Genomic DNA, 13,817 nt, shown 5'->3' on the forward strand with positions numbered 1-13,817 from the left:
CTATACCCAATATAGGAAAGCTAAACTGACATGGGTAGTCACGATTGTCTGACATGTATGCTCTTTGATCCACTGTCCTAAAGTCATTCTATTTCGCCTAGACTCAACCTATCTCCTCTCCTTCAGCTTTCAAATCTAACTAGGTGATGCTAGTTAAGGAGTATCAAGTTGAAGTCGATAGTGGTTGTACCTTTATGCAGGTTGCAAATCGCGTATTTCTGGCCGATAAACGAGTGATTCCTAGCTCTGGGCGAGGGAAGTCTTCTGCAGAGAACGATCCATTTAAGACATCACTTGAATGTCCCATGCTGTGTCGAAATGTTACTGGCCTATCACTATAATAGTACTAGATATCCATAATGAGTCCCATGATGCAGCAGACTCACCCACCGAATGATCACCAACGCCTGAAGCAACATTAATTTCATTTATATGTTTTCTCGAGCTCTTCATTATCGGCTACATACCCGATTTTGCACCCACAGAAGTAATCGACAGGAAAAGGAGCTAACGTTGTCGATAAATCAGAGGCATCTTCGTCTCTCTTGGGATCCTCAGCTATCTGAACCACCCACTGTACAGCAAACTGCACCGCCACAGCGTGGAATGACAAGCATTTATATATCAAATCATCTAAAGTGGCTGTCGCAGGAAAGCTTCTGGAAAGCTTTTTCGAAGCGCACCTTCATCTAGAGGGCTGAAGAGTCAACTGCGAGTCTTAAAGCGCCTGTATCTACTACCCCCTTTATCTTTATATATGTAAGTTCTCGTTTATAACACAACGCGACGACTCTTTTCTGCTCTGGAACCTTGCTGATTCATATCTAAATGCCAATTTAGATTTTTACTACGCCAAGTGCGCGTATCATGGGTCAGGAGCAGTGTGTTTTAGTATTAGGAAGTCCGATCAATCTTCAACGGCATAGATAGGTGGACTAGAGAGATTTCGTAGGCGACTAAATTTCTGCCCGAGTAGAAGATTTGCTGCGGAGAGAATTCTCGACTCTATCGAGCTAGGGGCATTGGTGTAATGAGGCATAGGTGTTGGCACCACCGTGAGCTAACCGATATCCATGCATTGTGGCGATCCTTGAATGATACCGGATGGTGAGAATTCCGACGCGGAAGACATTACCGTCTCGCCCGCGAAGGCTGCAGCGATGGTCTAACAGGGGCCGTTTTCCTCGAAGCTCGCTGCAATCTTACTGTTATCGGCAATATCTAAGATGATTCTCTGGGCCTTATCATAGTAATATCGATTGCTCAAATATTTCATCAGCGCCCAAAACACTTAAATGATCGCCTCTCTCCCGAGCAAGCTGGAGCGCGAATCTCCGGACCGTCAACTCGATGGGAAAAGCCATGTCATGTTGGAGGACTGAGGACCAGAAGATGACCAGATATATAACTAACACTTTTTCATAAATCATATATGTCCAATGCAATTATAGCCTTGGCAGAGATAGAAAGACTGAAGTTGAGTTGATGGTCGTCTCTACTGATATTTCGCTATCGTTATTGCAATAGCCTCGCGTGTTACCTGCAAATACGAAGTTTGTATGCCGTTCCATTAACACATCTACCGTACGGACTATCCCTAAGACTAATAACTTTGCTAGCAAGTTTGAAAGGCTTAGGCATCATGACCAAACGTACAAGGATGAGGTCCTGAGTGTTCTGGCATACTGCGGGAAAGGTTGGAATAAGACAGACCTTGGTTCCGACTTCGAGAGGATGGAGAGTGTGGTTAACCACTAAATGAATTATTCTTGAATCCTTACGAAATAGTCACTAGATTTGCACCCGGATGGAATATTTTAATACTGGTAGTTCTCAAGTATTTCTATACAGTTTTTGTCTAATGCCTCGTCATCAACATGTCGCATGCCACATGGCATATGCTTTAATAGATCACAAATCAAACTTGAAATAGTTAGCAAGCAGCTAAAATAAGTTAGGGGCAATTGACTCACATCGCAAATCCCACCCAATCCGCGGCCCAAGCTTCGGTAGCTCGTCTGCCACACTCTGCACGTCCTTATCACCACGTCCACTTAGACAAATTACAATATCCTGATCCTTGCGCATCGTCTTAGCTAACTCCAGAGCTCCGTAAACAGCATGCGCGGACTCAAGCGCGGGAATAATCCCCTCGAGCTGAGAGATCAGGCGGAAGCCGATGAATGCTTCGGCATCGGTGGCGGCGATGAACTTGGCACGCTGTGTATCTTTCCAGGATGAGAGCTCGGGGCCTACACCGGGGTAATCAAGGCCAGCTGAGACAGAATGAGTGTCGCTGATCTGACCATGCTTGTCTTGTAGGACGTAGGTTCGAACGCCATGGAGAACACCTTTGCTGCCACCGGTCAGGGTAGCGCTATGGCGGTTGGTATCGAGGCCATCTCCGCCTGCTTCGACGCCGAGGAGCTTCACGTTTGGATCATTGGCGAATGGGTAGAACATGCCCACNGCATTGCTGCCACCACCAACGCATGCTACCACAGCGTCAGGAAGCTTGCCTTTCTTCGCTTGCATTTGCTCCTTGGTCTCATTACCAATAACGGATTGGAAAGTGCGCACAATTGTCGGGAAAGGATGTGGTCCAATCGCTGACCCAATAATGTAGTGAGCACTTGATAAGTTAACAACCCAAGCTCGCAATGCTTCATTAACTGCGTCACGAAGAGTCTGTGAGCCAGCTTCAACTGAAATGACTTGAGCACCAAGAAGTTTTATGCGGAAGACGTTGAGTGCTTGTCGCCTAACATCTTCAGCGCCCATGTAGATTGTGCATTTCATGCCAAACTTAGCACACACGGTAGCTGTTGCCACGCCGTGTTGGCCTGCTCCGGTTTCCGCGATTATTTCAGTCTTTCCTAGCCTTCGAGCTAGAAGAATCTGCCCAAGGGCATTATTTATTTTGTGACTTCCTGTGTGGTTTAAATCCTCTCTCTTGAGCCAAATAGTTGCGCCGCCAGCGTGCTCAGTCAAACGCTCGGCAACATGCAATTGGCCAGGGCGTCCCATATACGGATAGTAAGATCTATATTCTTCCCAGAATTTGGGATCATCCTTCGCTTGGCTGAAGCCAGCTTCGAGCTCAGCCAGACAGTCCATAAGTGATTCTGGGACGTATTGGCCTCCAAACTCTCCAAATCGGGAGGGTATAGCTGATTGGTCTGCTGAGCCGTTTGTATTTAGTGCGTCGATCTGATCGGCGAGCCCTGGTCCATCCATATCGGCGTCTATAATCGCTTTGTCGACGGACACATCGTTTGGCTCTTTCGCTTCCGTGAGCGCCTCTACAATGCCAACCTCCCTAGTCAATCCATTTTGACTTGGATGGCGGCCGGTGATACTGCTGCAATATTCTTCCACTACCTTTGCACCTTCACCAGCTCTGGCCCGGCCTAGAACGGTGACAATCTGGCTTCCGATAACAACACCCTCGGCAATTTTTCCAACACTCAAAAAGTGGTCTCGGGTGCTGATTCCAAAACCAACAGCAGCAGGAATATTTCCAGAATATGTGTGAACTCTTTCTAGCAGCTGTGGTAGAGCAGCATTCAAGGTTCCCGTGGCACCGGTAACACCCATCCTAGACACAACATATATGAACGAATCTGCGATCTTGCAAAGTATTTTCAGTCGAGATTCTGAGGTTGCGGGAGCGATGAGAGGAACGTAGGACAATCTGAAATATTCAGTGTTGTATTAGTATCGTGGTCTTTTAAGGCAGGGATGTAAGACTGACCCAGCTTTTGTGCAATAGTTCCGGAATCGCACAGCTTCCTCCGGTGGCAGATCAACGATGATAAAACCATTGACTCCTGCCTCCCGCGCATCTTTAAGCATCCGCTCCTCTCCATAACTGAGGAGAGGGTTGTAGTAGCCCATCAACAGCACCGGAGCTCGTAAGCCCCGTTTCCTTGCGTCCCGCACCATTTGTAGACATGATCCGGTCGTGACACCGTTTTTAAGAGCTTGCTAGAGGTGTATGTTGTTAGAGCCATTGGTCTCTTCTACTACGTGGGACCGGTAATGGATGAGTCGACATACAGTGATTGACCTTTGAATCGTTGGGCCGTCTGCAATTGGGTCTGTGAATGGCATACCCAGCTCTATTAGGTCTGTAAATCGAATAAATCAGCTGGAGAGCTACTCTGGAGCTCAATAATGCATATATTTGGGGGAGAGCTTACCCGCGCCACCTGTCTCCATTCCAAGCAAAATATCTGGCGTCTCCTCAGGAGTCGGGTAGCCTGCGGTAACATAGGTAACCAGGGCGGACTACACATAGTTAGTCATCTGTATCTATGCGTTGAAGATTCTGGAGACATGCCCTCTGCTCTTGCTTGCATTGTGCAAATGTCCGTTTGATTGCTTCCATGATGCGGGGTACTCTCAATTGGTCTTCTGTAGTACCGCGAGTGAACAAAAAGGCAATTGGGAAAAGAGAGGAAGAAATTATATGGGAGAGAAAATAGGGTTAATAAGAGTCACAAGGGTAGTGGTGAGAGCTAAGGTATGAGTCTTTGTACCCGGGATATTTATCCGCGATTATTGCGCCGTTCACCGGAGCGCTTTTGCCCCTCGCTTCCTGCATTGGAAAGCGGTGAGTTTTCTTGGCACTCATCAACAAATCAATGGGACCCCACATAGCCGCACTCGGTGTTTATTTCCCTCGTAAACTAGTACATATCATTTCTCTGATATTTATGCGTTCTTACGGCAAGAATTACCTCAGCAGGCTCACACCGTAGAATCAATTAATGGACAAATGTATATCCGCAAGCGGATATCGCTAACCTTTTTAGTCAAAGAGTTGATTCTAATGGTATTACATTACATCAGCAAGCTCAAACATGATTCCATTGGTGCGGACTTTTAATCGGTCCGCAAGCTAACTAACTACGTTTATGCTGCACCACCAGAATCACTTCTGAGCCACTTTCACAAGGTTTATTAAGAAATGCGACTTTTTTTATAACGTTCCCTATATAAATTAATGAATCACTTAACCACAACGGCTTAAAATACTACTAAAAGTTAATGGATTAGAGAGACAGCCTAATATTTCATAAATATTGGGTTTAAATTAGCCTATAACTGCCCAAAGTTAAGATTATTTTCGCAAAAAAAAAAGGTCAACGATAATCATACACCCCCTAAATGATACGCGTACACCCCCAATTGATACGCATACACCCCCTACGCAAACAGGCTTAGATCCTTCTACTTTAAGTTAGAATATCACGTGTGTTTGACTTGTTTACACCTAAATTGTGAAAATCAAAATATAACTTTTATGATTTACACCACAAATCAAGATTGTCTTGAGTTGACTGGTAGGACTGTAGAGTGCTCTGCGAGGCGCTGTAAGAACTAGATTGGGTGCTGCTGCCTCTATTTGACGTCTGTAGATTGCGACGCCTGCACCCGCGCCCGCGGGTAGTGTAGCCAGTATTTCGTTTGAATGCTGAGAGCTCCCGCATTAATGCGATTTGTAGAGCCAGCTATAGAGCTAGCCAGGCAACCGCAACAACACTCTATAATTGCAGGCTCTTGGATAAGAAGGTAAGGCAAATGTGATTTTGGTATGGGCGCGTGGTGGTGTTTTCGCGATTTGGGTGTAAACAAGTCAAACACACGTGATATTCTAACTTAAAGTGGAAGGATCTAAGCCTGTTTGCGTAGGGGGTGTATGCGTATCAATTGGGGGGTGTACGCGTATCATTTAGGGGGTGTATGATTATCGTTGACCCAAATTTAATAGCAACTAGTTGTATAAAATATTTAAAGCGCGATAAAAACGCGCCTTAACTCCTATTTTAACTCTCTATTTTTACCACTCTACAGCGCTGAGGGGCGCCGTCGGTTATTAGTAAATGGAGGTAATTTTTCTTCGTAAGTTTTGATTGCAAGTCATGGAGCACTACCCGCGCCATCCGAATTTCCCGCTTGCAGCGGCGAGGTTGAGCCCAGTCAAAATGATTTAGTATATCAGTACCACACTACATTGCCCAGCAAGCTAGCAAGCTGGCGGCTAAAAACTCATGTAACATGCCCACAAAGTGACTCTCACAGGAAAATCATGCCGCAGATTGTACACCCGCGGATTGGCTCAGCACCGAGAGCCCAGGCAAGAAGAATCGATTTAAAATAACATATGTAGTGGACACAGTTTCGCAGAGGATGAATGCAGGAGAATTAATGTAGTATATCTTGTAAGTTTTACTGTTTTTAGCGGCCCGGAATGTTGTTAGAATGATATTTACAAGTTGAGCGATGCATTGAATTCCCCTGCTTTCTGATGGGCTCATAGAATGCGAGACAGATATAGCAGAACTCCCCTCCGCATCTCGAACCTATACAAAATCGTTAGTCTCTAATAATCCACTGTGGCAGTGAGCATCAGTTGAAGAGCTAGAAGGCAGCATACATGTCATGTGGTCACATCCAGCGACTTTTTCAATGTTCCAGCCACAGGGTTGCCCTGGCTTACCAGGGCACTTCTTCGTAATCTTCTCAATGACAGCAATAGATGCGGCTTCCTCGACCCGTTGTTTCTCTGCAGCCACGCGGTAATCGAATTGCTTACACGTTTCTCCTTTATGCCACGCTCGCTCATGGAACACGCATATTTTGGTCTTGCACTCAGCGCATCTAAAAACTGGCCCATCCCTGTTATTCTCATGAATTTGGCCCGAGTCACATTCCGGATTTAGGCACCATCGAAAGTTGGGATTGGCGCTTAGAATAGCACGAGTTACAAGTGTTTCATATCTGAACTTGATTAGTAGGCTTCTTGGGATGGTATGACCGAGGATACCGAATGACTGAATAGTTTTACTGTAAGGAGAGTAGTCTGACCTTGCAAGAGTCTTTTTTGAAGCAAGTTTCCGTATGTCAGAACGTTCTAAGAGTTCTCTACACTCTGGACAACGGATGTTCTCCCACCCTTTACTTTCCAACTCTGAAGTGATCCAGATTTGCACATCTTCCGAGCACACCTGAGGTTCGTGTCCGCAACACGCCGTGATTTTACCTTGGGGGAATTTACCAATCTGTTTTGCATCCGTGCATATAATACATAATCTCTTCGGAGGAAATAGTGTTAATATGATACGTTCAAGTAAATTCACTCTTGTTCTTTCAATCTTTGCTAAGGCCTTCCCGAAGCTCCTACAAATATAAAGCTGCACACTCTTTCTAAGTTTGAATATTGCCCATTCTGGTTGCAACTCTGCTATTATCCTTTCTAAAGACTCGGCTTCCCGCTCAAGCTCCTCGATATCTGCCATGATTTGTCTTGAAAGGTAGTATTCCTGTCTGACTTCACAGGCTATCCGGTTGGGCAAATGCCTATGAGCTAAATGAGGACATCCATTGTCTTCTCCTTGTGTGTTCACGTAAGGGTTGTGTGGGTTTCCCAAATCTGTGGTGTCTAATTTTGATGCCGAACTTGAACTTGCTAGATCAGCTCCGACACAAATCTCTTTCCTAAGGTTGTGGGCGGTAAGGGTACAGGGGTGGCAGTTACTGTTTGCTGAAAGAATCGGGGTTATATTCTGAACTGTTGGGTCCTCCTTGGAGTCCGCCGACAACCGTTTGATGGGTCCATCCAGGGCATGATTCCTAGTAGCTTGCTTGCCCCATAATTCTACAATTTCAGTGTAAGCACAAGTACCTCGCTAATATATTTCAGACGCATTTTGGGTACCTTTACATAGCGTGCAATAGCCCTCGCTTCGAGTGGGATGCATTTCATTCCCAATATTACCTACATCTCTGAAGTATGTAGGAGCTTTCGACTTTTGGTCCATGCACTTACTACATGATAAGTTCGATGATGGTTTGCATAGATTAGAGCTCTCGTTCGGGCGGGAATCCGCGTCTCCGAGATCGGGCAAAGCTCTCAATGGCCTGTTAAGTATAATATCGACAAATCTCTTTTTTAAATATACTAAAAGAGGCTCTGAGGTCAGGCTCTTAGAGGAAGACGTCGCACGTCGAGAACCAACTGCGAGAGCCTTGCTAGATCGAGAATTTGGCTTGGCTTGACGTCTTCGAAGAGTATAATCAAGAAAGGCTCGAAGAAATGCCATGCTTGAGGGCCACTGTAGCTTCACAATCATGGAAGAGGAAAATTTTGAAACGTTGCTCAACTGCCTAGATGAGACTTGACACAGCTTAGAGGTTCCTAGGCACCTATGTCTTATCTCGTTAGTGGCGGACAAGGCTGGAAAGGAAAAATTGATGATTGTTACCTCAGGTTCGGACTCAGAGCTTCTGACGAGATTGAACCGCGCACTAAGCCGTTTTGGGTTTACCTTCGTCATGGAAACATTTCCATTCGGCTTGTTTCGGCTTGCCGCCGGCTTGAAAACCGCACACAGGTGCTGGCGTCATCGCCGAGAGTTGGGAGCTCCTATTAAACGTTTCTATTGGCGGCAAGATGCTCAAAGGCACGAAACTTCCGAGACAATACTCCAATATTTCTAAGATCTTCCTTAATGAACGTGTGGAAGTTATGAGCGATTTGGCGTTCACATGCAGGAACTCATCTGTCCAGGAGCACGTCCTCGGTAGAGAAATGAGACCACGGTCAATCAACGGTGAGTTTGTGATAATATCAAATGAGATGGATGGCATATTTGCCGAAGAAGGGGTATTCGACTTCCTTGAAGGGGTTCGACAATGTGTGTATCGGACGCTCGACTATCGCTTCAACTGGGAGAATAGGCCTGGTGCCTGAACGGGCCCAGGAAGAGAATCTTATCTCTAAATTTCTTGGCTGCAGCGTTCCTATCATTCTTCGTCCTGTTGGCAACTATTACACTCTGATTGATGAAGCTCACATTCACGGAATCATGGAAGGCGAAGCAATGGGGGTAGATAAAGGAAATTTCGAGTTGCAGGATTTTATTATGATATAATGTACGGAGTAGTGATTGTCTACTAATGAATTCTGACAGAAACCGCATTTGTAAACACGCGGGGTTTATGAGAGATGATTAAAATAACATAAAGGAAAATAGGAAAAAATACGATATTACAGTACACCTCCGCATGCACGATAGGTGCTCTATTTGAAGGACAGTTCAATAGCAATATCGCCAAGCCTCCACCGCTGCAACCAAAATCGCAATACATTCAAGTTCACGTTTATCATGAATCATGCTTATCAACTAACTCTATCCACAACGCTTTCGCAACGTCCACCTCGTAAAGATCGGAGTTACGGCATTATTTCTATCACAGGGCATCAAATCCAAATAATGAGCACTTCAAAAGGTCTTTACTCCCAGTCCCTCCACTTTCTCGCAATATCACCCACCTCCGCCTTCAGCCTCTCCCTCTCCACACCCTCTGGCACGCTCCCACCGCTCTGCCAACTCGTCCACTCACTCCTGCCCTCCAACATCCGCAAAATCACTTTGTGCTGCCTCTGCAAATCCACCTCGACCTGCTTTCTCTCGCGCGCCTTCTTCGCCAGGTACGGGTAATCATCGTCCTCGACCGCCGCCTGCCACACCCTGCGCATGCGCGGCGAGTAGAGCTGGCAGCTGGTGCCGCCCGCCGCCTCCTCTCCCGGCACGAACTGGATGGTGCGGTTGAATTCGGCGGCAAGCTTAGAGCCGTCTTTGATGGCGGGCCAGACGACATCGTCGTAGCATTCTTCGCACACGGTGAATTCGGGGAGCTGCGGGATGAAGTGCCATGCTTGGTCTAGGACGAGGTTGTCGCGGGGACACTCGTGCTTGTACGCGTTTTCCTTGGCGAAGTCAACGAAGGGCCGCATGTCGGGTGAGCGTCGGTCCCGGGACGCCTTCTCGTCGAGGTCAACGAGCATGTCAAGGTATTTGGGGAACCGACGAGAGTTGATGCGAAGGGAGCAGATGAATTTTTTACGTGGGTCTGCTGGGTAAATGCGTGTGAAGTATCCGCGCAAGGATGGAAGCAAGGCTTCGAGTTGCTTTAGGTCACAGGGGCAGATGGCGAAACCGGTTACGAGATCACCGTATTGACCTCGATCCAGAAGACCGTACCACGTGCCTGCAACTTCCTGAGACCCCGGGCACTCTTTTTCAATTTCGCAGATCGTAGCAAGATGGTAAATAAGATCCAAACTCTTTCGTTGTTGCTTAACAGTAAGAAGCCATGCTAGTCGTACCCATGGTGAACTAAAATCACATTTTCTTTGCACAGGCTTTTCGTACTGCCTTGTTTGATTAAAGTAGTCTGCGAACTGGGTATCGGCAAAGACGGCATCATAACAACTTGGGCAGACGTCAAAGTTGGGACAGTTCTCAAGAGTATACCAATCAATATATTTGTTGGTGTACTCAGATCTTGGGCAAGGAGGGAGCGGCTTGCCAAAGGCGAATGTCGTTGGCTTTCGGTCTTTCCTGCGGCTGTCATAACTTGATACTGACCTCGTAGAGTTGGATCTGACACTTGTAATTCGCGGTACATCTTCATCAGTAGTATGACGGGATGCAACAGGCGGCCTGGAAGAATTCATGACTGGCGAGGAGATCTCATTTGGAGTCCTTGGGTATATGGGCTTGGGGGATGGACTCTGAGGGATTGGTGGAGAAGTGGGATAAAACTGGTAGTTTTCCTCTGAAGGCATAAATAACTCGATGCTCATATTATCAACCGGATAAGGAAGGGCCTTTGGAGGCCTCGCAGGAGAAGGTGATTGAACGTCGATGCGAGGAGGGAGGGGCATAGGTATTATGTCTTGTCTCCTGTGTCCTGATTCTGGCCTTGGCCGATCCTGTCTTACAGGGGAGAAAGACGCGGTCCAATCCATATCCCTAGCGCTAATACGCGGAGGGGAGGGCGGAGGTAGAGAATTGCTATATGTAAAGGCTAACGGTGGGGTAGCCCTCGAACTAGATCTTGATCCGGGTCTAGAGCCGGGCTTCGAACGGGGAGGAGAATCCATCGCACTTGTCTGACTTAAATTTGGAGATCGAGGGGGAGACTGAGGCACATAGGGACCGTTTGCCAAAGGAGACCCTGGACGACTATCTTGATACTTTCTAGGGCTTCTTGCGTAAATGGCCTCCACAGGAGCGGGCCTGCTACTCGGCACTTGCCGAGGTAATGATACGTTGTGTAGGTATGAATTCGAAGATCTTGGGGATTGCGGTGGAGGGGTTGCAGACTTTGACGAGCCAGGGCCAGAGGCGGAGCCAGAGCTAACGGAACTTTCATTGGCCAGCCTTGGGTTTGAAGACCGTGGAGTTGATCGAGTTTCTTTTACAGGCTCATTTAGAGAAGTCCTTAGATCGTCTCTCTGCAACTCTCCTTTAACGAAAGAATATCTTGCGGGTTTCCGTTTCATCCGAAGGTTTGTAGATTCGTCAATGTCAAGATCTGATTCGTCGAAAAGCTCAGTTTTGCTTGCTCGAGGTGAGGTGATCGAATCATATCGTCCATGCCATGAGCTTGTCGGATTTGAATTCTGGTTTCTATCCCCATTCCACCCATCTTGCTGAGGAACAGATCTCGGCACATTCGAACTCGTTGGAGTAATGACGTTGGGAGAAAGGAAATATTCAGCAGAACTCCGGGCACTAGGTACTTTGGTAGGTTTAGAGTATGCATATGGACTTGGCTCTCTTCTTGTGAAAAGAGCCGGTTCGTCTATATCAGTTTTCAGATACGGTATATTGCCTCGTTCGGCGAAGCTCTTTCTCCGACCTTCCCTGGCTGAACTTGATGATCTTCCCGCTTCCGGAACCAATACGAAGCGTCTTTCGTCGTTCTCATTGCTTTTTGGTCGCTCCACCTCTACTAGAATGGGCTCCTGATCGACAGTACCCCGCGACTTAGCTTCACCGCTCGATAGATCGCTGATGGATGTCGTCGATGCAAATTCTTTAGCGAGAGCGTCGACCTCGTCCTCAACACTTGGCGCTGGAGGCCATCGGGCCCTCCTCCGGTACTCCGGATCGGGTGGATAGGTGGGCGTTCGCGGTGGAACTGGAGGGCTTGAGTAGGAATAACGGGGGTCGTAGGAGTAGTTCTCCGATCTTAAGCTGCGCATCACGGTCAGTGACGGGTGTGTGGCCCCGGGCGAAGTAGACTTGGGCGCAAACCTCGAATACCCGCCTTGGTCTCGCGACCGCCCAAAATGAGGATCATGGCGGTCGGACTGGTAGTAACGGTTGTCGTACGAGTATGCCATGCAAGAGAGGGGTCGGATGGGTAGATAGTGATTCAGCTGAAGGGGCGGATATGTGAGGATCTAAGGACATTATCAACAGTTGCAATTACGTTCACATTATTGCCGTCTCTTAAGTGGCGCTGCGGACAGCCCTGAAATTTTAACGTGAGCTGACAGCACCTGATGTCGGTGGACTCCCGCTTGCCCAGCGCATCATGCCCCAAATTACCCAGCACGCTGCAGGGAGGGGCCCATGCAAGGAGGCGAAGAGCGATCGAGCGCCACCTAAAGGCTCTATTGGACCGTGTACAGGGCGTCCCTGCGATCTCTGTTGAGGCTGTCACCGCATGTTCGCCCGGTTAATTTTGCGACGAGAGCCTTAACGGGAGTCATTACCGTAAGAATATCCTAGAGAAGGAATCGCCACAACGCCATACTCAAATATTGCATCGGTCTCAACTACAAATGTGGTTATGTCATTATACTTCCTTTTAAGGATGGGCTAGCACGTGGTTTTTGTTAATCTTCGGACACTGTATACTCGCACCCGTCCACTCTGTGAAAACGTGGATGATTGCATGTACTCTCTCCACGAGCTTGCACGTTGTCAGGCGTGCCCCAACAATGTAACACCATAAAACCTATTGGAGGCGTTGATCTAAAAACGTCCACGCATTTCTTTAACGCATTGCCTTAACGTCTTCGAGGATGGCAAAAAAGAGCAAACAGCTTTGTCGCACCAAGAGTCATCCCCATCGCTGTACTTCGCCTGGACGCTCACATACTCGGGGATAATATTGATTACTCCGAAATCATTAATGACAGCTTAATAATTGGAGAAGTGTGACTGTCGGCCGCCTCCGTCGAAGCGGTGGGAGCCCAGTCGCGTCCTCGTCACAGCCTCCACAAGACCAGCCTCGCCAACGCACCAACGAAGCTACGAACTGAGCCGCATTAAAATACAGCAGAAACAGAACTCTGTTCTTCAAAATACGAAATCCGGCATCTGGAGAAGGAATGTAATCATCCTACGGGTCAGATGATTCACCGGACAAGGCTGACTGCGTATGAGACAGCCAAATGGAGAGATTGCTCGCATTCAGCTGAAGGAACGCCAATGTGACATCCGATACTGCCGCAGGATCGTTGTATACACAACTAAAAGCAATGATTCAAAAGTTCAACAGAAAGAGCTGAGAAACCATTTAAGTCCATTGAAACTTAACAGTGAAAAGCAACTGGTAACTACTCGATAGAACAAGCATCCTGTCGTACTACGATCTACTCTCCAACTTGATGGGCGGCTCTCCTCTTCACAATTCGCTCCACCAAAATAAGATCTTCCTTGTAGACCGCATGCGTCCACGTCCGGTCTAGCTTTGGGGTCCAAAACACCGTCCTGCGGCCAATCTACGCTAGAGCACTATCCGGCGTGAGAAATTTACGCAGACGCCCTCGAACGAATCTGCTTGTACAAATTGACGAGTGGGAGCGTAGTGCTTTTATCGTAGTGACAACTCCGGCTTTCTCATGGCTGGCTGGCTTTGTTGCCTTGTGCACAACGCTATGTCCAATGACTCAACAATCAACCTCTCCAGCGCATCAAAGATTCCTGTTGTCAAAGGGTTGAAAG

The 13,817-nt window shown here is 47.4% G+C and overlaps 3 protein-coding genes across 3 annotated transcripts; all 3 read right to left on the reverse strand.

The window, feature by feature from the left end:
- Positions 1-1,476: 1,476 nt before the first annotated feature.
- On the reverse strand, positions 1,477-4,537 carry K441DRAFT_663780 (tryptophan synthase). The gene is made up of 6 exons (XM_067649253.1): positions 4,343-4,537; positions 4,203-4,290; positions 4,060-4,130; positions 3,755-3,987; positions 1,974-3,694; positions 1,477-1,923 (listed from the first exon to the last, which is right to left on the reverse strand). The coding sequence occupies exons 1-6, from the start codon at positions 4,388-4,390 to the stop codon at positions 1,919-1,921; spliced, it is 2,166 nt and encodes a 721-aa protein (XP_067501569.1). The 5' UTR covers positions 4,391-4,537; the 3' UTR covers positions 1,477-1,918.
- A 1,426-nt stretch (positions 4,538-5,963) lies between these two features.
- On the reverse strand, positions 5,964-8,243 carry K441DRAFT_663783 (uncharacterized protein). The gene is made up of 4 exons (XM_067649254.1): positions 7,724-8,243; positions 6,874-7,663; positions 6,443-6,786; positions 5,964-6,368 (listed from the first exon to the last, which is right to left on the reverse strand). Exons 1-4 carry the CDS (start codon positions 8,106-8,108, stop codon positions 6,244-6,246), a joined length of 1,644 nt encoding a protein of 547 aa, XP_067501570.1. The 5' UTR covers positions 8,109-8,243; the 3' UTR covers positions 5,964-6,243.
- Positions 8,244-8,896: 653 nt separating this feature from the next.
- Positions 8,897-12,336, reverse strand: K441DRAFT_663784 (uncharacterized protein). Its single transcript, XM_067649255.1, has 2 exons — positions 12,117-12,336; positions 8,897-12,056 (listed from the first exon to the last, which is right to left on the reverse strand). The coding sequence occupies exons 1-2, from the start codon at positions 12,203-12,205 to the stop codon at positions 9,302-9,304; spliced, it is 2,844 nt and encodes a 947-aa protein (XP_067501571.1). The 5' UTR covers positions 12,206-12,336; the 3' UTR covers positions 8,897-9,301.
- Between the last annotated feature and the right edge of the window lie 1,481 nt (positions 12,337-13,817).

The sequence above is a fragment of the Cenococcum geophilum genome, assembly GCF_001692895.1.
Source record: "Cenococcum geophilum 1.58 unplaced genomic scaffold K441scaffold_34, whole genome shotgun sequence".
Lineage (NCBI taxonomy): Eukaryota > Fungi > Ascomycota > Dothideomycetes > Gloniales > Gloniaceae > Cenococcum > Cenococcum geophilum.